The sequence below is a fragment of the Pristiophorus japonicus genome, chromosome 12 (genome assembly GCF_044704955.1).
Source record: "Pristiophorus japonicus isolate sPriJap1 chromosome 12, sPriJap1.hap1, whole genome shotgun sequence".
In the NCBI taxonomy this organism is placed as follows: domain Eukaryota; kingdom Metazoa; phylum Chordata; class Chondrichthyes; family Pristiophoridae; genus Pristiophorus; species Pristiophorus japonicus.
Window position 1 is genome coordinate 206,111,240 of NC_091988.1, and position 27,679 is coordinate 206,138,918.

At 51.1% G+C, this 27,679-nt stretch overlaps 2 protein-coding genes across 3 annotated transcripts in view; one reads left to right on the forward strand and one right to left on the reverse strand.

The window, feature by feature from the left end:
- The window catches only part of osgn1 (oxidative stress induced growth inhibitor 1), a 56,581-nt gene extending 43,084 nt beyond the window's left edge, over nucleotides 1-13,497 (reverse strand). The window contains exon 1 of the mRNA XM_070896506.1: nucleotides 13,438-13,497. The gene's annotated coding sequence lies outside the window, so the exon portion shown is untranslated. The remainder of the gene's footprint in view (nucleotides 1-13,437) is intronic.
- LOC139277684 (uncharacterized) overlaps nucleotides 8,935-27,679 on the forward strand; it is a 32,736-nt gene continuing 13,991 nt past the window's right edge. Inside the window, exons 1-2 of one of the 2 annotated variants that reach the window (XM_070896510.1) lie at nucleotides 8,935-9,003; nucleotides 23,888-23,999. In XM_070896510.1, the coding sequence (XP_070752611.1) occupies nucleotides 23,988-23,999 (12 nt within the window). In that variant the 5' untranslated portion in view covers nucleotides 8,935-9,003; nucleotides 23,888-23,987. Of the gene's footprint in view, nucleotides 9,004-20,720; nucleotides 20,806-23,887; nucleotides 24,000-27,679 lie in introns of those variants that run through there. The other variant, XM_070896509.1, reaches the window with a different exon arrangement.

Below are 27,679 nucleotides of genomic sequence, written 5' to 3' on the forward strand. Positions count from 1 at the left end.
CTGCCCTCGGCCCATTCCCCCCCCTCCCACCCATTCCATTATTATTTTAAATGGTGAGAAACTATTAAATGTTGGTGTTGAGAGATTTAGGTGTCCTCGTACAGGAAACACAGAAAATTAGCATGCAGGTACAGCATGCAATACGGAAGGCAAATGGCATGCTGGTCTTTATTGCAAGGGGGTTGGGAATATAAGAGTAAGGAAGTCTTGCTACAGTTGTACAGGGATTTGGTGAGACCACACCTGTGGACAGTTTTGGTCTCCTTATCTGAGGAAGAACATACTTGCCTTAGAGGGGGTGCAACAAAGGTTCACTGGATTGAGTAGAATGGGCCCAAACTCTCTGGAGTTTAGAATTATGAGAGGTGATCTCATTGAAACATACAGCATTAGGAAGGGGATTGAGAGGGTAGATGCTGAGAGGATGTTTCCCCGGGCTGGAGAGTCTAGAACTAGGGGCACAGTCTCAGGATAAGGGGTCGGCCATTTAGGACTGAGAGGAGGAGAAATTTCTTCACTCAGAGGGTTGTGAATATTTGGAATTCTCTGCCCCACAGGGCTCTGGATGCTCAGTCATTCAGTATATTCAAGGCTGAGATAGATAGATTTTTGGACTCTAAGGGAATCAAAGGATATAGTGAGCTAGTGCATACAGAAATAGGAGGATAGAGCAGATGAATACGTGGCTGGAGAGATGGTGCAGGCGGGAGGGCTTTAGTTTCCTGAGGCATTGGGACCGCTTCAGGGGGAGGTGGGACCTGTACAAGCCGGACGGGTTGCACCTCAACAGAGCCGGGACCAATATCCTCGCGGGGGAGGGGGGTTTGCTAGTGCTGTTGGGGAGGGTTTAAATTAACTTGGCAGGGTATGGAAACCTGAGAATAGATTCAGTAGGGAGGGGAGTAAAGCTGCAATTAGAAAGCAAAAATGTAGAAAGTGAATTTGAAGCTCAGAAGAAACAAGCAGGAAAAAGGGGTAAAAAAAACAAATTTAAAAGCTATTTGTCTAATGTATGTAGCATTCGTAACAAAATAGATGAGTTGCCGGAACAAATAGATACAAATGGGTTTATCTGAGCCATTACAGAGACGGGGTTGCAAAGACTGAGAACTAAATATCCAGGGGTACTTGACAATTCGGAAGGACAGACAGAAAGGAAAAGGAGGTGGGGTAGCACAGTTAATAAAGGATGAGATCAGTGCGTTAGTGAGAAACGATATTGGCTCAGAGGATCAAGATGTTGAATCAGTTTGGGTGGAGATGAGGAATAATAAGGGGAAAAAGTCACTGCTGGGTGCAGTCTATAGGCCCCCTAACAGTAGCTACACTGTTGGACAGAGCATAAATCAAGAAATAACAGAGGCTTGTAATAAAGGAATGGCAATAATCATGGGCGATTTTAACCTTCATATTGATTGGACAAAGCAAATTGGCCAAGGTAGCCTTGAGGAGGAGTTCATAGAGTGTATCCGGGATAGTTTCCTTGAACAGTACGTTGCGGAACCAACCAGGGAGCAGGCTATCTTAGATCTGGTCCTGTATAATGAGACAGGATTAATAAACAATCTCGTAGTAAAGGATCCTCTAGGAATGAGTGACCATAACATGGTTGAATTTCAAATGCAGTTGGAGGGTGAGTAAGTTGGATCTCAAACCAGTGTCCTAAGCTTAAATAAAGGAGACTACAAAAGGTACGAGGGCAGAATTGGCTAAAGTGGACTGGGAAAATAGATTAAAATGTGGGACGGCATATGAGCAGTGACAAACATTTAAGGAGATCTTTCATAACTTGCAACAAAAATATATCCCAATGAGAAGGAAAGACTGTAAGAGATGGGATAACCATCCGTGGCTAACTAAGGAAATAAGGGAGGGTATCAAACTGAAAACAAGGGCATACAATGTGGCCAAGACTAGTGGGAGGCCAGAGGATTGGGAAACTTTTAAAAGCCATCAAAGAATGACTAAATAAAGGGAAGATAGACTATGAAGGTAAACTAGCATGAAATATAAAAACACACTAAGAGTTTCGACAGGTACATAAAAAGGAAAAGAGTGACTAAAGTAAATGTTGGTCCCCTGGAGGATGAGACTGGGGAATTAATAATGGAGAACAGGGAAATGGCAGAGACGTTGAACAAATATTTTGTATCTGTCTTCACAGTAGAAGACACTAAAAACATCCCAATAGTGGATAGCCAAGGGGCTATAGGGAGGGAGGAACTTAATACAATCACTATCACTGATGAAGTAGTACTCGGTAAAATAATGGGATTAAAGTGGACAAGTCCCCTGGACCTGATGGCTTACATCCTAGGGTCTTAAAAGAAGTGGCTGCAGAGATAGTGGATGCATTGGTCGTAATCTACCAAAATTCCATGGATTCTGGGGAGGTCCCAGCGGATTGGAAAGCCGCAAATGTAACGCCCCTATTTAAAAAAGGAGGCAGACAAAAAGCAGGAAATTCTAGACCAGTTAGCCTAACATCTGTCATTAGGAAAAAGCTGGAGTCCATTATTAAGGACGCAGTAGCAGGACATTTGGAAAAGCATAATTCAATCAAGCAGAGTCAGCATGGTTTTATGAAAGGGAAATCATGTTTGACAAATTTGCTGGAGTTCTTTGAGGATGTAACGAGCAGGGTGGATAAGGGGGAACCAGTGGATGTGGTGTATTTGGATTTCCAGAAGACATTCGATAAGGTGCCACATAAAAGGTTACTGCATAAGATAAAAGTTCACGGGGTTGGGGTAATATATTAGCATGGATAGAGGATTGGCTAACTAACAGAAAACAGAGTCGGGATAAATGGGTCATTTTCCAGTTGGCAAACAGTAACTAGTGGGGTGCCGCAGGGATCGGTGCTGGGGCTCCAACTATTTACAATCTATATTAATGATTTGGATGAAGGGACTGAGTGTAATGTAGCCAAGTTTGCTGATGATACAAAGATGGGTGGGAAAGCAAATTGTGAGGACGACACAAATAATCTGCAAAGGGATATAGACAGGCTAAATGAGTGGGCAAACATTTGGCAGATGTAGTATAATGTGGGAAAATGTGAGGTTATCCACTTTGGCAGAAATAATAGAAAAGCAAATTATAATTTAAATGGAGAAAAATTGCAAAGTGCTGCAGTACAGAGGGACCTGGGGGTCCTTGTGCATGAAACACAAAAAGTTAGTATGCAGGTACAACAAGTAATCAGGAAGGCAAATGGAATGTTGGCCTTTATTGCAAGGGGGATAGAGTATAAAAGCAGAGAAGTCCTGCTACAACTGTACAGGGTATTGGTGAGGCCACACCTGGAGTACTGCGTACAGTTTTGGTCTCCGTATTTAAGGAAGGATATACTTGCATTGGAGACTGTTCAGAGAAGGTTCACTAGGTTGATTCCGGAGATGAGGGGGTTGACTTATGAAGATAGGTTGAGTAGGTCGGGCCTATAACACATTGGAGTTCAGAAGAATGAGAGGTGATCTTATTGAAAAGTATAAGATAATGAGGGGGCTCGACAAGGTGGATGCAGAGAGGATATTTCCACTCATAGGGGAGACTAAAACCACGGGACAGTCTCAGAATAAGGGCTGCCCATTTAAAACTGAGATGAGGAGGAATTTCTTCTCTCAGAGGGTTGTAAATCTGTGGAATTCTCTTCCCCAGAGAGCTGTGGAGGCTGGGTCACTGATTATATTTAAGGCAGAGATAGGCAGATTTTTGAGTGATAAAGGAGTAAAGGGTTACGGGGAGCAGGCGGGGAAGTGGAGCTGAGTCTATGATCAGATCAGCCATGATCTTATTGAATGGCGGAGCAAGCTCGAGGGACCGTATGGCCGATTCCTGCTCCGTTTCTTACAAAAGAATCCCAGTGTCTCCTCATATCTACAGCTGCTCACCCCACGGCAACTTCACTGCTCTGCCCTTAACCCAGACAGTAATGTGCTGACTATTAAACACCGTCCTGTTACATTAACAAACTCACTTTGGAACTGCAGATGTTACACACAGATCAAATTTTACACACAACTAATATTTGTTTACAATGAAAGGGCGATATCAAGCTCCACACAAGCCTCCTCCCACTCGAATTACCTCTTTCCATCCCGCCCTGCCCCCATATCCCTCGATTCCATCCCCTGGAATGCATCAATGCTCTCTGCTTCAACCACTCCACGTGGCACCGAGTCCCATATTCTCACCGCTCCAGTAAAGTAACTATTCCTAAAGTCTTTATTTGATATGTTCGTGACTATCTTACATTCATGTCCCCTTGTTCTGGACTCACCCACAGTGGAAACGGTTTCTCTACATCTCCCTGATTGAACCACTTCCTCGATCAGAACGCCCCTCAATGTTCTCATAGAACCCCAGGCTCCTCAATCTTTCCATGTAACCTTTCCTGTACTTTCTCCAGTGTTTCAATGTAATATGGTGACCAGAATGGCGACAGTCCTGGAGAACTCAAACTTTAATAGCATCCCATTTATACAACTGACAATGCGACACACAAGTATCGGCAGAAATGGGTAAATAGGTGTAACTCGATTCACACCACACATTTCATAGAAATACATATTTATCTGCAAAGAGCCACTCAATTTAAGGTCCTCAGACAATGTTGTTGAAGTTGATTATAACAAGAGATTGACAATGGGGTGGAATCAACTTTAGATTACAGAAACTTACACTCAGCAACTTAACTCAGTGAACCAATCTGAGCCAATGGCTCCAGGGTGACCAAGGCTGGGAACTCAACATCCAAGGGTATTCAACATTCAGGAAGGATAGACAGAAAGGAAAAGGAGGTGGGGTAGCGTTGCTGGTTAAAGAGGAAATTAACGCAATAGTAAAGAAGGACATTAGCCTGGATGATGTGGAATCTGTATGGGTAGAGCTACGGAATACCAAAGGGCAGAAACCACCAAACAGTAGTAGTGAGGTTGGGGACAGCATTAAACAAGAAATTAGGGATGCGTGCAATAAAGGTACAGCAGTTATCATGGGCGACTTTAATCTACATATAGATTGGGCTAACCAAACTAGTAGCAATACAGTGGAGGATTTCCCGGAGTGTATTAGCGATGATTTTCTAGACCAATATATCGAGGAACCAACTAGAGGGCTGGCCATCTTAGACTGGGTGATATGTAATGAGAAAGGACTAATTAGCAATCTTGTTCTGCTCAGCCCCTTGGGGAAGAGTGACCATAATATGGTAGAATTCCTTATTAAGATGGAGAGTGACACAGTTAATTCAGAGACTAGGGTCCTGAACTTAAAGAAAAGTAACTTCGATGGTATGAGATGTGAATTGGATAGAATAGACTGGCGAATGATACTTAATTGGTTGACGGTGGATAGGCAATGGCAGACACTTAAAGATCACATGGATGAACTTCAACAATTGTACATCCCTGTCTGGCGTAAAAATAAAACGGGGAAGGTGGCTCAACCGTGGCTAACAAAAGAAATTAAGGATAGTGTTAAATCCAAGGAAGAGGCATATAAACTGGCCAGAAAAAGCAGCAAACCTGAGGACTGGGAGAAATTTAGAATTCAGCAGAGGAGGACAAAGGGTTTAATTAGGAGGGGGAAAATAGAGTATGAGAGGAAGCTTGCTGGGAACATAAAAACTGACTGCAAAAGCTTCTATAGATATGTGGATAAAAAGATTAATGAAAACAAACGTAGGTCCCTTGCAGTCAGAATCAGGTGAATTTATAATGGGGAACAAAGAAATGGCAGACCAATTGAACAAATACTTTGGTTCTGTCTTCACTAAGGAAGACACAAATAACCTTCCGGTATTACTAGGGGACCGAGGGTCTAGCGAGAAGGAGGAACTGAAGGAAAACCTTATTAGTCAGGAAATTGTGTTAGGGAAATTGATGGGATTGAAGGCCAATAAATCCCCGGGGCCTGATAGTCTGCATCCCAGATTACTTAAGGAAGTGGCCCTAGAAATAGTGGATGCATTGGAGATCATTTTCCAACAGTCTATCGACTCTGGATCAGTTCCTATGGACTGGAGGGTAGCTAATGTAACACCACTTTTTAAGAAAGGAGGGAGAGAGAAAATGGGGAATTATAGAACGGTTAGCCTGACATCGGTTGTGGGGAAAATGTTGGAATCAATTATTAAAGATGAAATAGCAACGCATTTGGAAAGCAGTGACAGGATCGGTCCAAGTCAGCATGGATTTATGAAAGGGAAATCATACTCGACAAATCTTCTCAAATTTTTTGAGGATGTAACTAGTAGAGTGGACAAGGGAGAACCAGTGGATGTGATGTATTTGGACTTTCAAAAAGGCATTTGACAAGGTCCCACACAAGAGATTGGTGTGCAAAATTAAAGCACATGGTATCGGGGGTAATGTATTGACGTGGATAGAGAACTGGTTGGCAGACAGGAATCAGAGAGTCAGGATAAACAGGTCCTTTGCAGAATGGCAAGCAGTGACTAGTGGGGTGCCGCAGGGCTCAGTGCTGGGACCCCAGCTATTTACAATATACATCAATGATTTAGATGAAGGAATTGAGTATAATATCTCCAAGTTTGCAGATGACACTAAGCTGGGTGGCGGTGTGAGCTGTGAGGAGGACGTTAAGAAGCTGCAGGGTGACTTGAACAGGTTAGGTGAGTGGGCAAATGCATGGCAGATGCAGTATAATGTGGATAAATGTGAGGTTAACAACTTTGATGGCAAAAACAGAAAGGCAGAATATTATCTGAATGGCGACAGATTAGGAGAAGGGGAGGTGCAACGAGACCTGGGTGTCATGGTACATCAGTCATTGAAAGTTGGCATGCAGGTACAGCAGGCAGTGAAGAAGGCAAATGGCATGTTGGCCTTCATAGCTAGGGGATTTGAGTATAAGAGCAGGGAGGTCTTACTGCAGTTGTACAGAGCCTTAGTGAGGCCTCACCTGGAATATCGTGTTCAGTTTTGGTCTCCTAATCTGAGGAAGGATGTTCTTGCTATTGAGGGAGTACAGCGAAGGTTCACCAGACTGATTCCCAGGATGGCAGGACTGACATATGAGGAGAGACTGGATCGACTGGGCCTTTATTCACTGGAGTTTAGAAGAATGAGAGGGGATCTCATAGAAACATATAAGATTCTGACGGAACTGGACAGGTTAAATGCAGGAAGAATGTTCCCGATGTTGGGGAAGTCCAGAACCAGGGGAAACAGTCTAAGGATAAGGGGTAAGCCATTTAGGACCGAGATGAGGAGAAACTTCTTCACTCAGAGAGTTGGTAACCTGTGGAATTCTCTGCCGCTGAGAGTTGTTGAGGCCAGTGCATTGGATATATTCAAGAGGGAGTTCGATATGGCCCTTATGGCTAAAGGGATCAAGGGGTATGGAGAGAAAGCAGGAAAGGGGTACTGAGGTGAATGATCAGCCATGATCTTATTGAATGGTGGTGCAGGCTCGAAAGGCCGAATGGTCTACTCCTGCACCTATTTTCTATGTTTCTATGATCCAGGGTCAAAGGCCGTCTGCAATGCCAATTAACTAAATATGAAATCAGCAACTTAAAATTCATGATGTTACGATCAATGTTTCCCTGGGCCTCAAATTGGAATCTTGTCCTTCCCTGCTCTACAGGTCTGGAAGGCCCGAGTTTGGAGTCATTCCTGTATTTCCGATTTACCCTATCTTCCAGCACACTACATTCAACCATAGTATTTCACCTGAAGTTTCAATAAAAAGCTCAACACAACTTGGCCAATCCGGTGACGCGCTCAGCTGCCAATCCGGAGGAAGGTGACTCGCTCAGCTGCCAATCCGGAGGAAGGTGACCCACTCACCAGCCAATCCAGAGGAAGGTGACCCACTCACCAGCCAATCCGGAGGAAGGTGACCCGCTCACCAGCCAATCCGGAGGAAGGTGACCTGCTGACTGACAATTTCCGACGTTCCCCTTCCTCTGAGGGAGGATCCCTCTGGTTATTGAAGGATCCCTCGAGTTATTGGAGGACCACGCTCTGGTGTGAGCCACTATTATAGCAGCATCCTCCTCCAACATCCCCAATTCAAGGACCTCACAGAACAGCCCATTCCAGTACAAACTAGATATCGGCCACAGCACTAAATTATGCAAAATTCACAGTCGGAAAATGCAAGTGTACTAAAAAGGGCTTGCCTTTCTATTGCGCCTTTCATGACCTTCAGAAGTCCAAAAGCGCTTTGCAGCCAATTATGGACATGTGAAGTGTAGCACTTGTAATATAGGAAACGTGGCGTCAATTTCTGCACAGCAAGCTCCCACTAACAGCAATGAGCTAACGACCAGATAACCCTAGTGCAGTTTATGAAGGATATAAAAAAAACAAAGCACTGGCATTCATTTCCAGAGGGAAAGAATTGAAAAGCCGAGAAATTATGGTAAACTTGTATAGAACCTTGGTTAGACTGAGGGAGCGCTGCACTGTCGGAGGGGCAGTACTGAGGGAGCGCTGCACTGTCGGAGGGGCAGTACTAAGGGAGTGCTGCACTGTCGGAGGGGCAGTACTGAGGGAGTGCTGCACTGTCGGAGGGGCAGTACTGAGGGAGTGCTGCACTGTTGGAGGGGCAGTACTGAGGGAGCGCTGCACTGTTGGAGGAGCAGTACTGAGGGAGTAAATACAGACAAACTGTTTGCAGTGGAAGGAGGGTGGGTAATCAGAGGACACTTATTTAACGTGATGAGGCGACTTGAGCAAACATTTTTTTTTACAGTAAGTTGTTGTGATCTGGAATACGCTGCCTGAAAGGATGGGGAAAGAGCAGGGAAGTGAGAGTAATTGACTAGCTTTATCAAAGAGCCGGGCACAGGCACGATGGAGTTCTATGATTCTGTGTCCTTCGGATGTGACATTAAACCCAAGACCTGCTGGCTCGTTCGGTTGGATACGGAGTTAGTCATGTGATGGAAGAGGAGGAAGTGTCCGGGCCAACATTCCTACCTCAACCAGCGGATTGATTATCTGCTGAAGATTGTTGCAATTTGTGGTACGTGAAGGGCTGCAATGTTTACTGCGACACGGCACTGGATAGAGAGAGCTGGAGAAAGTCTGGGCAATTGTGCTCTTTTGCTAAGTAGGGTACGTGCCGAGAGGCCCCCATTCTCTCACCGTTCAGCAGTGAAGCAGCGCGAATGGCTGTGGTTGGGTGGGATTGCAGCCTGGGAACAGACAGGTAATGGGACGCTCATTCTCTTAGCGAGGACAGGCTCACGTGACTGGCCAGACAGCGTCACGACCGAGGAGATATCTTTAGATGTGTGTCAATATGATTGGATTCACACAGGACCCATTTTCTGCAGTCAGGCATATCCAAAATAGATCAATTTCCTGGCAGAAGTCCAGTGTTAAACATGGGCCACAGAGCAAGGGGTGAGAGATTTGCGATAATAATTCACAGTGGGGTTTCTGGTCAAATCCAACTGGAATGCTTCCCCTCAATGCTCAGCATTAGCCCCCTATGTTCCTATATTTAGCACATCCTACAGACACTCCCACAATAAGCCACTCCAAATCCCTACTCTCAACACATTAACATTAAAAACTCTGCTCGCCTATTGAGTGTGGATCTCAAAGCTGTACTTGTGAATCGCAGCTGGTTGCTGTGTGTGTCAGAGCTTCAATTAAACCAGTGACTAAGCTTCAATACTTAGTGACCTGGAATCGGCAACATTTTTGCGGCAAGGAATGTGGCCAGAACTGGTGGTCAGTACAGCTGTGGAGCAGGGCAGCGACTGACCGGCCAACTAGGCCCAGATCGTCAAAGTCTGAACGTCACCGTGGGTGATGGTGAAACATCCTCGCTGTGCTCACCTCAGCCCCTCCCTCGCCACACGTCTCCCCGCCTCTCGCATCAAGCTTTCAGTCTCCTTTCAGCTGGTGCAGACTCGATGGGCAGAATAGCCTCCTACTGCACTGTACTATTCTATGTTTTCTCTCCCGCCACGGCTCAAATTGTCCTTTATTTTCAATATTCTCCGCCCTCCCCCACCCCTTGGGCCATCTACATTAAACAGCGCTGTATAAATGCAACTGATCCTGGTCTATGCTACATCAACTTACGTCGAGTCTTCAGCACAGAAACAAGCCATTCCGCTCTAATAGGGCCATGCCGGGGTCTATGCTCCACACGAGCCTCCTCCCACCCCTCGATCAGCAGATCCTCCTGTCCTTTCTCCCTCATGCTTGTAAGCTGCTGTGTGTCACCCCCGGCAACCAAATTTTAATTTGATTTTATGTTTTAAAGTTTAATTTGTTTTAATTGCCGGGGTTTTAGTGTCCCCCTCCACTTTTATAGGGGGCACTTGGAAAATATTGAATTTTAATGCCCTAAAAAAAACACCAAAAAAACCTACAAAAATACAAATAAAAACCCAAAAAAAAACAAAAAAAAGAAGGCTGTTATTAGTGTCTGGAGTGTCCCCCAGGCACTTGATCTAATGTTTATTTTGTTTACTTTAAAAGAGTTCTAAGCTGCTGTGTGGTCAGCTGTGGCTCAGTGGGTAGCACTCTCGCCTCTGAGCCACAAGGTTGTGTGTTCAAGTCTCACTCCTGGGACTTGAGCACAAAACAATCTAGGCTGACACTCCAGTGCAGTGCTGTTGGAAGTACCGTCTTTCGGATGAGGTGTTAAACCAAGGCCCCATCTGCTCTCTCAGGTGGCCGTGAAAGATCTTATTGTTTTCAGTTTTAATTGCCGGGTTTTTAGTGTTCCCTCCCCTTTTATACGGGGCACTTGAAAAAAAAATATATGATTTTAGTGCCCAAAAAAAAACACAAAAAAACACAAAAGGAAAAAAATACAAAAACCCTCCCCAAAAAAACCCAAAAAAGGGCCTTGAAAAATGTTTCAGGGGGCACTTGATTTAATGTCTACTTTTCTCCCCAAAAAAGAGTTGTAAGCTGCTCAACCTTGCACCAATGAGTGGTCGAACTGGCCAGAATTCCTTGGTTTGTGGAGGTGGTGGGTGGGGGAACCTGCAGGGCTCCTTGCTCAAGGTCACCTTCACTACTTCTACACATGTTAATGAAGGGCAAGATTGGATGCACCACATGGCGGAATAGACCGTTACAGCTCAGCTGTGAAAAACAAGCAGTAAAGGGTGGGAGTGGAGGGCAGCATCTGTCCAGGTGATCGGGAGGGGAATTACATTACATAAGATAACTTAGGATATACAGCACAGAAACAGGCCATTTGGCCCAACTAGTCCATACCGGTGTTTATGCTCCACTCGAGCCTCCTCCCGTCTTTCCTCATGTAACCCGATCAGCATAACCCTCTATTCCCTTCTCCCCCATATGCATGTCTAGCCTCCCCTTAAATGCATCGATACTATTCGCCTCAACTCCTCCCTGGTGGCAGCGAGTTCCACATTCTCACCACTCTCTGGGTAAAGAAGTTTCTTCTGAATTCTATTTGGATTTCTTGGTGACAATCTTATATTGATGGCCTCTAGTTATGCTCTTCCCCACAAGTGGAAACATTCTCTCTGTATCCACTCTATCAAAACCTTTCATCATTTTAAAGTCCTCTATTCAGTCGTCCCTCAGCCTTCTTTTTTCGCTATTGTGCAATGAGAAAGGGTTAATTAATAACCTTGTAGTAAAGGGGTCCTCAGGGAACAGTGACCAGAATATGATAGAATTTTATATTAAGTTTGAAAGTGATTTAGTTAAACCAAAACTAGGGTCATAAATCAAAACAAAGCAAACTACGTAGGTATGAGGGGCGAGTTCACTACGGTAGATTGGGAAACTACATTATTATGACGGTAGACAAGCAATGGCTAGCATTTAAAGAATTAATACATCATTTACAACAACCATACATTCCTTTAAGGCACAAAAACCCCACAACAAAAGCGATCCAACCATGGCTAACAAGAGAAGCTAAAGATAATATTGGATCAGAGGAAGAGGCTTATAATGCTGCCAAAAAGAGCAGTAAGCCTGAGGATTGGGAGGATTTTAGAATTCAGCAAAGGAGGACCAAGAAATTGATAAAGGGAAAATAGAATGAGAGTAAACTAGTGAGAGACATAAAAACAGACAGTATAAACTTCTATAGGTATATAAAAAGGAAAAGATTAGCGATAGTAAATGTGGGGGCTCTACAGGCTGAGACAGGAGAAATTATAATGGGGAATAAGGAAATAGCAGAGAAATTAAACAGATACTTTGTGTCTGTCTTCATGGAGAAAGATGCAAAAAACCTCCCAGAAATAGTGGAGAACCAAGGGTCTAGTGAGAATGAGGAACTGAAAGAAATTAATGTTAAAATTAGTATAAAAAAATAGTACTGGAGAAATTAATGGGACTGAGAGCCGATAAATCCCCTGGACCTGATGGCCTACATCCTAGGGTTTTCAAAGAGGTGGCTGTAGAGATAGTGAATGCATTAGTTGTCATCTTTCAAAATTCCGTAGATTCCAGAAAGGTTCCTGCAGACTGGAAGGTGGCTAATGTAACCCCACTATTTAAGAAAGAAAGGGGAGAGAAAAAGGGGAAAGGGAAAATACTAGAATCTATTATTTAAGATGTGGTAACAGGGCACTTAGAAAATAATATTAGGATTGGGCAGAGTCAACACGGAGTTATGAAAGGGAAATCATGTTTGACAAATCTGTTTGTTTTGTGAGGTTGTAACTAGCGGAAAAGATAATGTGAAACTAGTGGATGTGGTGTATTTGGATTTTCAGAAGACTTTCGATAAGGTGCCACACAGGAGGTTATTAATAATTGGGGCTCATGGGATTGGGGTGATAAACCAGCCTGGATTGAGGATTGGTTAACGGACAGAAAACAGAGAGTAGGAATAAACGGGTCATATTTGGGTCAGCAGGCTGTAACTAGTGGGGTGCCGCAAGGATCGGAGCTTGGGCCCCAGCTATTCACAATCTATATCAATGATTTGGATGAGGGGACCAATGTAATATATCCAAGTTTGCTGATTATACAAAGCTGGGTGGTAATGTAAGTTGTGAGGAGGATGCAGAGAGACTTCAAGGGATATAGACAGACTCAGTGAGTGGGTAAGAACATGGCAAATGGAATATAATGTGGAGAAATGTGAAGTTATCCCCTTTGGTGGAAAAATAGAAAAGCAGAGTATTGTTTAAATGGTGAGAGATTGGGGAATGTTGGTGTTCAGAGACCTGGGTGTCCCTGTACACCAGTCACTGAAAGTTAACATGAGGTACAGCAAGTGATTAAAGCAAATGATATGTTGGCCTTTATTACAAGATGTCATACAGTGAGGGGGGGTCAGGGGTCAGGTCAGGGTCAGATCCCCGCTGTAACATGTGGCAGAAGCGACGCTGTGACCCCGGTCTGTCCCGGACAGCGCTGCCACTGTAAGGCCCGAGACCCCGAGACCCCGAGACCCCGCGTCTCCCACCCCGAGACCCCGCACCGTCAGACTCACCGCGGCCCCCGGCCCGCTCCCGGCGCACCCGCTCGGCCTCTCCGCTCCCGCTCCCGCTACACCAATCAGCGCCGGCCTGATAATGGGCGGGGCTTCTGCTGCGCCAATCAGGACCAGCCGGGCAATGGGCGGAGCCTCCACTCCGCCAATTAGTGCTACCCCGGCAATGGGCGGGGCTTCTGCTAGGCGGGTCAGTGGGCGAAGCTGGGCCCATGGCAACCAGAAGGCCGGAGCCGGGGCCTGGGCCTGGGGCTGAGGCTGAGGCTGGGCCTGGGGGGACGGGCGGATTGGCAGCTCGCTGCCTGGGCTGCACAAGGTGCACGGATTGGAGAGGCTGGGGGTGTTTGCTTTGGGACAGAGGGGAGACCTGATTGAGGTGTATAAAATGATGAGGGGCCGATAGGACAGAGGGGTCAACACCCAGGGGGCCGAGATTTCAAGTAATTGGGGGGAGGTTTCGAGGGGATTTGAGGAAATGTCTTCACCCAGAGGGTGGTGGGGTCTGGAACTGACGGCCTGAAAGGGTGGGAGAGGCAGAAACCCTCACTGGTAAAAACTACTGGTAAAAAGAGAGACGGATTTATATAGCGCCTTTCATGATTACTGCACGTCTCAAAGTGCTTTACAGCCAATGAAGTACTTTGAGAGTTTGGTCACTGGATGCTCTGATAATGACCCCATGAGGCAATGTGTTGTATTTGAACTGTAGTGACCTTAGTCCTTTATTGGTAACTCCAGAGTGAGGAGCACACCTGGTGGCCTGCCTTTTATACCAGGCCAGGCACACCTGTACAGGTAACCTACAAGTCTCCCACTGCAGTGCCCTCTGGTGGCACACCTTGGGATAGTACAAACAGTAGCCATGTAGGATACATGACATCACTCTCCCCTGAGCCTTTAGTGCAAATCACCTCTGCATTGACTGTGCTCTGGGCTTAGCTCTACCTGGTTGACCCTTGGCGGGTCATTTCAATCTTGGGTGAGTGGTTGGTGTTTCGTTGGCAGTAGAGTGCTGGTGGTTGCTGTTTGTGTGTGTCACTGACCACTCCATTCTCTCCATTCTCCCCCCCCCCCCCCCCACCTCCCCCACATATAGATTATGCCGGAGGTTCAATGCATTCATATACATTCAAGTCCAGAAAAACAACTTTGCATTACATTTGTGGTTCTATTGTGAGACAAGTACGTTAGACTGGTGAGATACATTATCGATACGTACTGGGGATCGGTAACCGGTGCATAAGAACAAGCTAGTTCCAGAACTGCTGGATGGTGTCCAGGCAGTCTGGTGGTGGCGCGGTGCCCAGTGCTTGCAGTGGGAACCCGGTTGGCTCAAGTTGCCTGCTCTTGGGGCTGTTGCTGTGGTCCCTAGCGTCGGGCAGATTCACAGATGCCTGTGACCTCCCTGTCCTTTCTTTGCGCCCTGGGTCACTGCTGTTCCCTGAGGAGCTGTCGTCTATCAGTGCGCAGGGAACTGCTGACTCGCTGGTCTGGGCGTTGTTTGGTTTGGGATCCTGGCTGGTCCCGGTCCCCTTTGGGAGGACTGTTGCGGGTGACCCTTCGTTCCCGGGTATGGCCTTGGTGGCGATGGGGTCTGGGGGCTGCGCCTTAGCACAGTTTGCTCTTTCAGGCTCATGGCAGTTGGTGCCAGCTGGTGCCTGAGAGGTGGAGCCGATCGGGGGCAGGGTATCGATACCAGTGCCGTTAACCTCCTGAGATCGCTTGCTCTGCAGCTCGTGTGTATTGGCTGCTTGTGGCCACACTCCATGGTGCATAACTCTGGTCCCCCGGACACAGGCCACAGCGTTGGGTAGCTCGCTGGACCTGTTGCTCCTGATAGATGTTTGCCCGCTGCATTGGCTGTGTGCAGTTGAAATCCTACATCGCACAACGTCTCATTACTTATTGTGAATACTCTGTAGCTCCGATCACGATCGCGCGACTTTCCCTTGCTTGTTGCATGTACACAATTCTGATCATCAATTATGCATCTTACATCTAACTCACAGTTGCTCTTACATTGTTTGAAAATGTGGAACTGTCCCTTTAAATGTGGTGGGTTGCAGGCCTCCTTTAAGAGAGCCTTGCTTTCTTTACCCCAAACCTCTTCTCCGTTAGGTGCCATGTGTTGCTCCATCAGCACTGCACCTCATGGTCTGGCGGCCGCCATATTTTTCTTCAGCGCATCACCTCGTGGTTCGGGCGCCATCTTTCCTCCATCCACAATGTTGACTGCGGTGATCCTCTTCTCTCCGGGTTCTGCCATCGAAGCTGGGGAGTCGCCTTTGGATCCGATTTTCTTCCTCCGGAGTCCTGCCACTGGAGCCTGGAAGGTGTGTTCGGGTCGTCCCAGCTGGATCATCTCCACACAGTCGTGCTGAGCGGTCTGTGCCTCGGGTGCTGTGCTGGTCTGTTCTCTGGTGCTGGGTCCACTCTCAGGTGAGGGCTTGCTTTGCCTCTGAGCGCAGAGGACGTCGATCGCTGGAGGGGTGAAGTCTTCCCACTTCCAATGGATCTTCTCCATCCACCTTCTTCCGAGTAGCGTTGGTCCATCACCTGCAACAATCCACAGAGGTAACTTGTGCATCGCGCCATCATGGAGTACCTTAACATCCGCACTACCAACGACTGGGATAAGTTCATCGGTGTAGGTGCGCAGCTTTGCCTGAACCGGGACCAACTTGGATCGTTCAGCTTGATTGTCCCATAGCCCCTCAAAGGCTTCTTGATTCATTACTGACTGGCTCGCCCCCGTGTCCACTTCCATGAAGACTGGAACGCCATCTACCTCGACTTCCATCCTCAACGGGGAACACTTGGTGGTGCAGGTAAACATGTCATATACCTCGTCGTGGGGCTGAGCTGCCTCTCTGCCTATCATTTCATAATCCACGCTGGATTCACGGTCATCTGTAGACTCTTCATCGACACAGTGAGTCATATTTCTTTTACACATTCGCTGGAGGTGGCCCTTTGTGCTGCAGCCTTTGCATACATAGTCTTTAAAACAGCACTGGTGAGCCCTGTGATTCCCTCCACAACGCCAGCATGGAGCTACTCGATTAGCCCCCCTCGGCGGACTCTGAGTTAAGGGACTCGGGGGCCTGGTCTCTCTCCCCTGAGAGGGTTCGGGTTCTACAGTCCAGCCTCTAAAAGGCGCCACTCTGTGCACAGTACCTGCCGGGTTTGAGTCCTGAGGGTGAGTCATCTGCCTAGAGCCACAGGTCGAGGTCATGAATGACTGGCTCACAGAGGTGGCCTTCTGCAGTGTGACTGTGGTATCGGCCAACAGTAGCTTATGAAGAAGGCCCTCATGGCTGATTCCAAAGACAAAAATGTCCCACAGCGCTTCAGTGAAGTGGTCACCGAAATCATACGGTGCCGCCAACCTCCTGAGGTCTGCAGCGTATTTCGCGATCTTCGGGCCATCGGTGGGTGTAGAACCGGTGTCTGGCTGTGAGGATGCTCTCCTTGGGCTTGAGTTGCTCATGGATCAGGGTTACGAGCTCCTCGTACGTTTTAGTCATTGTCTTCGCTGGTGCCAGCAAGTCCCTGACGTGGCCATAGACGGTGGGCCCACAACTGGTCAGCAGGATAGCTCTGCACTTATCAGCCAGTGTGGCCGGGTCGTCTCCTGTCAGGTCGTTTGCTGTGAAGAAATGATCGAGCCTCTCCACAAAGGCGTCCCAATCATCACCATCGGCGAACTGCTGCAACGTACCAAGGGTAGCTATTTTCACGTGAAAGTCCATAATCTCGTCGCCAATTGTTATGTCGTAGGATGCTCTGATAATGACTCCACGAGGCAATGTGTTGTATTTGAACTGTAGTGACCTTAGTCCTTTATTGATAACTCCAGAGTGGGGATCACACCTGGTGGCCTGCCTTTTATACTAGGCCAGGCACACCTGTACAGGTAACCTACAAGTCTCCACTGCTGTGCCCTCTGGTGGCACACCTTGTGATAGTACCAACAGTAGCCATGTAGGATACATGACAGGTCACTGTTATAATGTAGGAAAATGGGATTAGGCGAGAAAGCTCTTTTTCGGCCAGCACAGACACAATGGGCTGAATGGCCACCCCCCGTGCTGTAAATTTCTATGCTATTATGATTTTCTGGTGATTCCCATCAGGGATTTAAGTATATTTCTGATTCCTTGAGGCCAGTTCTCCCATTCGTCGCTGGTAAATCGAGTGGCTAGAGTAAATGTTGGTACCTTAGAGGACGAGACCGGGAAATTAGTGATGGGGAACATGGAGATGGCAGAAACTCAGAACAAATATTTTGTATCAATCTTTACGCAGTAGAGAACTCCCAACAGTGGATAGTCTAGGGGCTATGGGGAGGAGGAGCTTAACACAATCACAATCACTAAGGAGGTGGTACTCAGTAAGATAATGGAACTAAAGGCAGATAAATCCCCTGGACCTGATGGCTTGCAACCTAAGGTCTTAAGAGAAGTAGCGGCAGGGATTGTGGATGCATTGGTTGTAATTTACCAAAATTCCCTGGATTCTGGGGAGGTCCCAGCAGATTGGAAAACTGCAAATGTAACGCCCCTATTTAAAAAAGGAGGCAGACAAAAAGCAGGAAACTATAGACCAGTTAGCCTAACACCTGTGGTTGGGAAAATGTTGGAGTCCATTATTAAAGAAGCAGTAGCAGGACATTTGGAAAAGCAAAATTCGGTCAGGCAGAGTCAGCATGGATTTATGAAGGGGAAGTCATGTTTGACAAATTTGCTGGAATTCTTTGAGGATGTAACGAACAGGGTGGATAAAGGGGAACCAGTGGATGTGGTGTATTTGGATTTCCAGTAGGCATTTGGCAAGGTGCCACATAAAAGGTTACTGCACAAGATAAAAAGTTCACAGGGTTGGTGGTAATATATTAGCATGGATAGAGGATTGGCTAACTAACAGAAAACAGAGAGTCGGGATAAATGGTTCATTCTCAGGTTGACAACCAGTAACCAGTGGGGTGCCGCAGGGATCAGTGCTGGGACCCCAACTATTTACAATCTATATTAACGACTTAGAAGAAAGGACTGAGTGTAACGTAGCCAAGTTTGCTGACAATACAAAGATGGGAGGAAAAGCAATGTGTGAGGCGGACACAAAAAATCTGCAAAAGATCATAGACAGGCTAAGTGAGTGGACAAAAATTTGGCAGATGGAGTATAATGTTGGAAAGTGTGAGGTCATGCACTTTGGCAGAAAAAAATCAAGGAGCAAGTTATTATTTAAATGGAGAAAGATTGCAAAGTGCCGCAGTACAGCGGGACCTGGGGTACTTGTGCATGAAACACAAAAGGTTAGTATGCAGATACAGCAAGTGATCAGGAAGGCCAATGAAATCTTGGCCTTTATTGCAAAGGGGATGGAATATAAAAGCAGGAAGTCTTGCTACAGTTGTACAGGGTATTGGTGAGGCCACACCTGGAATATTGCGTGCAGTTTTAGTTTCCATATTTACGAAAGGATATACTTGCTTTGGAGGCAGTTCAGAGAAGGTTCACTAGGTTGATCCCGGGGATGAGGGGGTTGACTTATGAGGAAAGGTTGAGTAGGTTGAGCCTCTACTCATTGGAATTCAGAAGAATGAGAGGTGATCTTATCGAAACGTATAAGATTATGAGGGGGCTTGACAGGGTGGATGCAGAGAGGATGTTTCCACTGATGGGGGAGACTAGAACTAGAGGGCATAATCTTAGAATAAGGGACTGCCTATTTAAAACTGAGATGAGGAGAAATTTCTTCTCTCAGAGGGTTGTGGATCTGTGGAATTCGCTGCCTCAGAGAGCTGTGGAAGCTGGGACATTGAATTCATGACAGAAATAGTTTCTTAAAGGATAAAGAAATAAGGGGTTATAGAGAGCGAGCAGGGAAGTGGATCCGAGTCCATGATCGGATCAGCCATGATTGTATTAAATGGCGGAGCAGGCTCGAGGGGCCGTATGGCCTACTCCTCCTCCTATTTCCTATGTGACTATAACCCTGCTCAAGTCCCAGTGGAGAAACTGGTGCGTGTACCTCCGAGGCTGCCGAGGAACTCATGACAAAGGGTTGGTCTTTAATAAGTGCATGGCAGGATCCAAGAGGCTCAGAATATTTGGCAGCAGCCATTAGTATCTCAGAGCCCAGAGTCGCAGGAGGAAAGTAAAAGGAAGGTTGGAATAGCGCAGAGAAAGATTCACCTGGTCACAAACAGTGTGCAAAGGTGACAGATCAAAATGATATTGCTGTAAATAGTTGGAATGAATGAGTGGAATATTTGATGTTACAGACTGCCTAATGTTTGCTTCTTGTATTCGAATGAGGAACAGGGAATGTGCCGATGTTGAGGCTCAGGATTGGGATGTGAAGCTTGCTGGGAGCAGCAAGGGTTTTACTGAGGCCCTTGAGTTTGGAGTGAGGAAGCATGGCCTGGGGCTTCCCAATAACATATGTATAACGGCACCACAAGTCCCAGCGAGGACACAGATGATTGGATCATTTCCCCTGTCCATCACGCCAGGAGACCTTTATAGTTATGTGTTGCCGTTGTTGGTCATTCCTCTAGTTTGGACGTTTGCTGCTAATGTTTGACCACAAGGTGAGGACGACCCTTCGGTCTATTTCATCTGTCAGACATGCTGCCTTTCGGATGAGACGTTAAACCGAGGCTCCATCTGCTCTCTCAGGTGGATGTAAAAGATCCCATGGCACTATTTCGAGGACTGGAGTTCTCCCCGGGGTCCTGGCAAATATTTATCCCTCAATCAACATCACTAAAAATACATTATCTGGTCATTATCACATTGCTGTTTATGGAAGCTTGCTGTGCACAAATTACAACATTACAACAGTGACTATCCTTTAAAAAGTACTTCATTGGCTGTAAAGTGCTTTAGGACATCTGGTGGAAGTAAAAGGCACTATATAAATGCAAGTCTTTTTTTTCTCAACCTACCAGAAGGTGAACCCCGTCGTCTCCCCATTACAATCATTACTTTCACCTTAACAGACTTAAAGTGACCTGGTTCTAGTTGTAAAGATAGAAATTAGGATAATTTTAATAATTAACAATTCAATGGACAAACTTAGCACCAGAGGTAAATTAGAACAATGAGCAATTCTATGCTGCTCACAGGGCTACAGTTCAGAGGGAGTTTACCGCTGAAAATTATATAATGCAATTTGTTTGCACAGGTTCTGGTTCCTGAGGCTGTTTCTGTCTGAAGCAAAAACAACGAGCGTGAATTACCCCACTGTGCTGCTGTGGCCTCGACAGAAGTTCAGTGGAAACCTCGTTTACTCAAATAAACGGGGAGTTGGCCAAAGTTACAACAGAATGGGAGAAATCCCAAGGAGTCCCCGTTCAAGGTTAGGTCGGAGAGGGGGGATAATGAAAAAGGGGCTGAAGGGATAAGGGAACAATGCGGGTAAATGTGGGTGGGACTATTTACTCGTGTGTAGGGTAAACGGCAACATGGACTGTTTGGGCCGAATGGTCTGTTTCGGTGTTGTGCCATCTATTTCTATGTCCTTTGTTATCCCTATTACAGAGCTTTTAAAGATGTGGAAATAGGTGGTAGGTAGTTCTTCTTGCACCAAAAGCAACTTTCAACGTGAGTCACATCAGAAGAAAGTTGACTGTTTGTTGCCCTTGGCAAGACCCAAAGCACCCAGCTTCTGTGAGCAGCGACTGCACGTTTGAACCAAACTTCTAGGTGGAAATCGAGCTGAATAATTGAGAGTTTGTTACATACAATTACATTGAGGCTACACCACAGAAACAGGTCGTTCAGCTCAACAGGTCCATGGTGGACACAGGTCTCTCACCCCTCTTCATCTCACACCATCATGTGTTTATCCAGCTTCCCCTTAAATACATCAATACTATTCACCTCAACCCCTCCCTGTGGCAGCGAGTTCCACATTCTCACCCTTCTCTGGGTAAAGAAGTTTCTCCTGTATTCCCCATTGGATTTATTAGTGACTGTCTTATATTTATGGCCCCTAGCTTTGGACTCCACTACAGTGGAAACATCTTCTCTACGTTTACCCTATTGAACCCTTTCAAAATGTTAAAGACTTCTATCAGGTGTAGAGAAATGATCCCCAGCCTGTTCACTCTTCCCCAATAGTTATAACCTCTCTGGTATCATTCCTTGTAAATCTTTTATGCACCTTGTCCACGCCACAGGTCAGGGATAAAAGGAGCTGGAGCAGCGCAGGACAGCGCGGACCCCAACCTGCGGGGGAACACCATCGCCACGGATCGGGGATAAAAGGAGCTGGAGCAGCCCCTGTAGGGAGCAGCACGAGCTGTCCCAGGAGGACGACGGCTTCAAGGAGGCCGACTGGATTGACGTCCCAGAATCCAGGTCACCGATTGGAGCGTGGGCAGGACCATCAGAGCGGCCCAGGTATGGCAGGAGAGGCGGCAAGCAGCAGAGGAGCGGCGAGAGATGGTGGCGGAGAGATCGGGGCCCAGGAGCGACATGATCAGGGCCTAAGAGAGGCGAGAGTTCAGGGCCCGGAAGAGGTGAGGGCCCAGGGGCAGCACAGGCCAGCCCACGCTGCGATCTATGGACAGTAGGAGTATGTGTGCATGCCAGGTCCCTGCAGCAGAGCTGGTCTCCAGTCTTGGTTAACCAAGACCTCGCTCTGTCAAGCCCGTGTGGTGGCTGGTGTGCAACGGCCACCACACGTTAAAAGAATTCATGCACAGGCATCTTCCACCCTTCAACATGTCGTTCGGGACCTGGAATGTCAGGTCCCTCATTGAAACACCTGTGAACTCATCCCTTTTTGGTGTGGAAACAAGTCATCCTCGATATGAGGGACTGCCTAATACTATACTATATCCTAACCAAGGTCTATACAAGCTTTTCCATTCTATCCTTCTAGAGATTTTGGTGCACCATTTTTGGGCTTGTGGGGGTGGGGGGAGGAGCTACCCCAGCACCTGAATGGTGAGGCCTGGGGCACCCCTGATATTGGGCCTTGGATCTCATCCATATTGAGCTGGTGAGTTGTGAAGAATCAACAAGCAGCTCGCAGGTGAGGCAGCATGAGGAGGGGGGGGCGATTGGGATGGGGGGGTCGATCAGGATGGGGGGTTGTCGATCAGAGTGAGGGGGGGTCGATCAGAGTGAGGGGGGGGGTCGATCAGGGTGGTGGGGGTGTGTCGATCAGGGTGGGGGGGTGTGTCGATCAGGGTGGGGGGGGTGTCGATCAGGGTGGGGGGGGGAGGGTCAATCAGGGTGGGGGGGGAGGGTCGATCAGGGTGGGGGGGGGGGTGTCGATCAGGGTGGGGGGGGGGGTGTCGATCAGGGTGGGGGCTGCCTCGGTAAACCAGTTGCAGTGGGGCCATGCAAAGGGCGTAACTCCTGTTTCAGGTAAGGGGCAGGAGTAAAGGTCGCTACAGGGAGGTGTTGCTACAGTTGTACAGGGCCTTGGTGAGGCCACACCTGGAGTATTGTGTACAGTTTTGGTCCCCTAACTTGAGGAAGGACATTCTTGCTATTGAGGGAGTGCAGCGAAGGTTCACCAGACTGATTCCCGGGATGGCGGGACTGACCTATCAAGAAAGATTGGATCAATTGGGCTTGTATTCACTGGAGTTCAGAAGAATGAGAGGGGACCTCATAGAAACGTTTAAAATTCTGACGGGTTTAGACAGGTTAGATGCAGAAAGAATGTTCCCAATGTTGGGGAGGTCCAGAACCAGGGGTCACAGTCTGAGGATAAGGGGTAAGCCATTTAGGACCGAGATGAGGAGAAACTTCTTCACCCAGAGAGTGGTGAACCTGTGGAATTCTCTACCACAGAAAGTAGTTGAGGCCAATTCACTAAATATATTCAAAAGGGAGTTAGATGAAGTCCTTACTACTAGGGGGATCAAGGGTTATGGCGAGAAAGCAGGAAGGGGGTACTGAAGTTTCATGTTCAGCCATGAACTCATTGAATGGCGGTGCAGGCTAGAAGGGCTGAATGGCCTGCTCCTGCACCTATTTTCTATGTTTCTATGTTTCTTGTGTGTCCTTATCCAACATGGCGTGCAGCGCACTTCTGACTCGTAACGAATGCCGCTTCCTGCCCACCATATCGGAGGTTTAGGAGGCCGTTTAGCACCCGGACAAATAGCTAGGCCCCTATTCCAGGACCACGGTCACAGTCTCAGGATAAAGGGTCGACCATTTAAAACTGAGATGAGGAGGAATTGCTTCACTCAGAGCGTTGTGAATCTTTGGAATTCTCTGCCACAAAAGGCTGTGGAGGCTCAGTCATTGAGTATATTCGATAGATTTTTGGACTCGAGGTGAATCGAGGGATAAGGGGATTGGGCGGGAAAGTGGAGTTGAGGTTGGAAATCAGCCATGATCTCATTGAATGGCGGAGCAGGCTCGAGCGGCCGTAGGGTCCACTCCTGCTCCTAATTCTTATGTTCTTATATTAGGTGTAATGGAGCATTCCTGTAGCATGAGCCCACGAAGATCAGAGGTGAGGACGGGCGAGTGTTGTGAGCTTGTAGCAGGAGCAGTCGGAGCAACCTGAAAATGCAAAAGCCGGTAAGGATGAGGTGGAAAACCAAATGGTTCAGTGTCCTTAGGCTCGTAAGAGCAGATTGGGAGATGGGGTGGACACGGAGTACAGGGGGTTGGGGGGGAAACAGGGTGGGAGCCAGGGGTGAGGAAGGGGCAGTAAGGCCACTGACCCCATTCTGAGGCTGTTACCGAGCGAGAGCAGTGGGAATCGACCCCCGTGTCTCTGGCTGGAAATTGCCTGTGTGTGAATATTGAGTGGACACAGTACTCAAGAAATCTCAGCGGGTCAGGCAGCATCTGTGGAGAAAAAGGGAGTTAACGTTTCGGGTCAATGACCCTTCGTCAGAGAGCCGTGTACAGTTTGATCACAACATTCAGTAATTGTGCTTTGCAAATTAGATTCATTGTGAATAATATTGGATATTCCCACCCCTGCACCCCTCCTATCCCCCAGACCCCACCCCTCCTCTCCCCCCGACCCCCACCCCTCCTCTCCCCCCGACCCCACCCCTCCTCTCCCCCCCGACCCCACCCCTCCTCTCTCTCCCCCCGACCCCACCCCTCCTCTCCCTCCCCCCGACCCGACCCCACCTCTCCCCCCAAGCCCACCCCTCCCCCCGACACCACCCCTCCCCCTCCTCTCCCCCCGACCCCACCCCTCCTCTCCCTCCCCCCGACCCCACCCCTCCTCTCCCTCCCCCCGACCCCACCCCTCCTCTCCCTCCCCCGACCCGACCCCACCTCTCCCCCCAAGCCCACCCCTCCCCCCGACACCACCCCTCCCCCTCCTCTCCCCCCGACCCCACCCCTCCCTCTCCCCCCGACCCCACCCCTCCTCTCCCCCGACCCCACCCCTCCTCTCCCTCCCCCCGACCCCACCCCACCTCTCCCCCCAAGCCCACCCCTCCCCCCGACACCACCCCTCCCCCTCCTCTCCCCCCGACCCCACCCCTCCTCTCCCTCCCCCCGACCCCACCCCTCCGACCCCACCCCTCCGACCCCACCCCTCCTCTCCGCCTGACCCCACCCCTCCGACCCCACCCCTCCTCTCCGCCCGGCCCCACCCCTCCTCTCCGCCCGACCCCACCCCTCCTCTCCGCCCGACCCCACCCCTCCTCTCCCCCCCCACCCCTCCTCTCCCCCCCACCGATCCCACCCCTCCTCCCCCCCCACCGACCCCACGCCTCCTCTCCCCCCCCGACCCCACGCCTCCTCTTCCCCCCCCCCCGACCCCACGCCTCCTCTCCCCCCCCCGACCCCACGTCTCCTCTCCCCCCCCCCGACCCCACGCCTCCTCTCCCCCCCCCCGACCCCACGCCTCCTCTCCCCCCCCCGACCCCACGTCTCCTCTCCCCCCCCCGACCCCACGCCTCCTCTCCCCCCCCGACCCCACGCCTCCTCTCCCCCCCCCTGACCCCTCTCCCCCCCCCGACCCCTCTCCCCCCCCCCCGACCCCTCTCCCCCCCCGACCCCTCTCCCCCCCCCCGACCCCTCTCCCCCCCCGACCCCTCTCCCCCTCTCCCCCCCCCGACCCCACGCCTCCTCTCCCCCCCCCCCCGACCCCTCTCCCCCCCCCCCGACCCCTCTCCCCCCCCCCCCCGACCCCTCTCCCCCCCCGACCCCTCTCCCCCCCCCGACCCCTCTCCCCCCCCCGACCCCTCTCCCCCCCCCCGACCCCTCTACCCCTCTCCCCCCCCCCGACCCCTCTCCCCCCCCCCGACCCCTCTCCCCCCCCCGACCCCTCTCCCCCCCCCCGACCCCTCTCCCCCCCCCGACCCCTCTCCCCCCCCCCGACCCCTCTCCCCCCCCCGACCCCCTCTCCCCCCCCCGACCCCACGTCTCCTCTCCCCCCCCCCGACCCCACGCCTCCTCTCCCCCCCCCCCGACCCCACGCCTCCTCTCCCCCCCCCCCGACCCCGCGCCTCCTCTCCCCCCCCCCCGACCCCGCGCCTCCTCTCCCCCCCCCCCCGACCCCGCGCCTCCTCTCCCCCCCCCCCCCGACCCCGCGCCTCCTCTCCCCCCCCCCCCGACCCCGCGCCTCCTCTCCCCCCCCCCCCGACCCCGCGCCTCCTCTCCCCCCCCCCCCCGACCCCGCGCCTCCTCTCCCCCCCCCCCCGACCCCGCGCCTCCTCTCCCCCCCCCCCGACCCCACGCCTCCTCTCCCCCCCCCCCCCCGATCCCACGCCTCCTCTCCCCCCCCCCCCCGATCCCCACGCCTCCTCTCCCCCCCCCGACCCCACGCCTCCTCTCCCCCCCCCCCGACCCCACGCCTCCTCTCTCCCCCCCCGACCCCTCCTCTCTTCCCCCCCCCCCGACCCCACGCCTCCTCTCTTCCCCCCCCCGACCCCACGCCTCCTCTCTTCCCCCCCCCCCCGACCCCACGCCTCCTCTTCCCCCCCCCCCCGACCCCACGCCTCCTCTCCCCCCCCCCGACCCCACGCCTCCTCTCCCCCCCCCGACCCCACGCCTCCTCTTCCCCCCCCCCCCCGACCCCACGCCTCCTCTCCCCCCCCCCCGACCCCACGTCTCCTCTCCCCCCCCCCCGACCCCACGCCTCCTCTCCCCCCCCCCGACCCCACGCCTCCTCTCCCCCCCCCCGACCCCACGTCTCCTCTCCCCCCCCCGACCCCACGCCTCCTCTCCCCCCCCCGACCCCACGCCTCCTCTCCCCCCCCCTGACCCCCTCTCCCCCCCCCGACCCCTCTCCCCCCCCCCCCGACCCCTCTCCCCCCCCGACCCCTCTCCCCCCCCCCCGACCCCTCTCCCCCCCCGACCCCTCTCCCCCCCCCCGACCCCTCTACCCCTCTCCCGACCCCTCTACCCCTCTCCCCCCCCCGACCCCTCTCCCCCCCCCCGACCCCTCTCCCCCTCTCCCCCCCCGACCCCACGCCTCCTCTCCCCCCCCCCGACCCCTCTCCCCCCCCCCCGACCCCTCTCCCCCCCCCCCCGACCCCTCTCCCCCCCCCCCGACCCCTCTCCCCCCCCCCCCGGACCCCTCTCCCCCCCCCGACCCCTCTCCCCCCCCCCGACCCCTCTCCCCCCCCCCGACCCCTCTCCCCCCCCCCCGACCCCTCTCCCCCCCCCCGACCCCTCTACCCCTCTCCCCCCCCCGACCCCTCTCCCCCCCCCGACCCCTCTCCCCCCCCCCGACCCCTCTCCCCCCCCCCGACCCCTCTCCCCCCCCCGACCCCTCTACCCCTCTCCTCCCCCCCCCCGACCCCTCTCCCCCCCCCGACCCCACGTCTCCTCTCCCCCCCCCCGACCCCACGCCTCCTCTCCCCCCCCCCCCCGACCCCACGCCTCCTCTCCCCCCCCCCGACCCCACGCCTCCTCTCCCCCCCCCGACCCCGTGCCTCCTCTCCCCCCCCCCGACCCCGCGCCTCCTCTCCCCCCCCCCCGACCCCACGCCTCCTCTCCCCCCCCCCCGACCCCGCGCCTCCTCTCCCCCCCCCCCCGACCCCGCGCCTCCTCTCCCCCCCCCCCGACCCCGCGCCTCCTCTCCCCCCCCCCGACCCCGCGCCTCCTCTCCCCCCCCCCCCGACCCCGCGCCTCCTCTCCCCCCCCCCCCCGACCCCGCGCCTCCTCTCCCCCCCCCCCCGACCCCGCGCCTCCTCTCCCCCCCCCCGACCCCGCGCCTCCTCTCCCCCCCCCCCGACCCCGCGCCTCCTCTCCCCCCCCCCCCCGACCCCACGCCTCCTCTCCCC